The sequence below is a fragment of the Pseudovirgaria hyperparasitica genome (assembly GCF_010093815.1).
Source record: "Pseudovirgaria hyperparasitica strain CBS 121739 unplaced genomic scaffold EJ05scaffold_115, whole genome shotgun sequence".
In the NCBI taxonomy this organism is placed as follows: Eukaryota; Fungi; Ascomycota; class Dothideomycetes; order Acrospermales; family Acrospermaceae; genus Pseudovirgaria; species Pseudovirgaria hyperparasitica.
The window spans coordinates 1-949 of NW_022985663.1; the positions used below are offsets into that span (position 1 = coordinate 1).

At 46.5% G+C, this 949-nt stretch overlaps 1 protein-coding gene across 1 annotated transcript; it reads left to right on the forward strand.

Moving 5' to 3' along the window:
- Window positions 1-214: 214 nt before the first annotated feature.
- On the forward strand, window positions 215-562 carry EJ05DRAFT_506118 (uncharacterized protein; the record flags this gene model as incomplete). The annotated part of the gene is made up of 1 exon (XM_033747785.1): window positions 215-562. One exon carries the CDS (start codon window positions 215-217, stop codon window positions 560-562), a length of 348 nt encoding a protein of 115 aa, XP_033594821.1.
- Between the last annotated feature and the right edge of the window lie 387 nt (window positions 563-949).

Sequence of the window (949 nt, forward strand, 5' to 3'; positions counted from 1 at the left end):
AGAGCTCGTCACCTGGATCTAACTCATATATTAACGCAGGTCATTATTTGCGAAACAGACATGCTCCTTTCCCAAACCGATGTCTTTGTCCTGCTGTTAAGTAATGGAGACTGGCGCGTGCTCATCCCAGAAGACGGAACTGTACCCTTAATGAGATAGATCGTAGTGCTGAGAACTTCTAGTCATTGCTAACTTGCATGCTTATGCTCATGCGATGGAAAACGACCCACGAAGAGTACAAGCAGAACAGACTCTGACAAGCATCAGCACGGCATTATCGCAGGAGAAAAACCTTTCAATTGTTGATTCTCAGGGCAATGCGATAACTGACCCGTGCAAAGCTGTGGAAGGCGACAGTAGTAATGCTACGTACGAGATTTCTCTCGAGAAAATGGATGATGTCATCATCGGCATCACCCGTCAGGTCAGCGATATGACATTACAGGAACCATGCGAAGGACACATCGTGCCAGGTGCGAAGCCAGCGGTATTGATCGCAGAGAATAGACAGACCAGAGTGAAAGCACGCAATCTGTCGGCACAGGTGAAAAGACCCGGATGACACAGGAGCAAAGGGTGCGGCGCGATGGAGTATCAAAGAATCCATCCTATATTCGGAGCACGTGTGCCTCTATATCCGACGGCTATACCACCACTATATACGTTACCATTATTAACTCATGAGATTAATAGTTAACCCCCTCGTCTATTAACACTACTAGATTCGATAAATCCCGCCCCGTGTAGTAGACCTACTCAGCCAGAACTCCACTAGGCTAACGTCGTTTAATTAGTACTTAAATGGCGACTAGCGAAGGAGACTTATACTAGGACGAAGGATGGAATTAGGTACTCCGCGAGTACGCCGTTAAAAACTATTATTAGTATAGATAAGTCGAAGAGATTACTCGTCCTAGGTCCGCTTATCACGAGGCCGCGAAGTCGTATA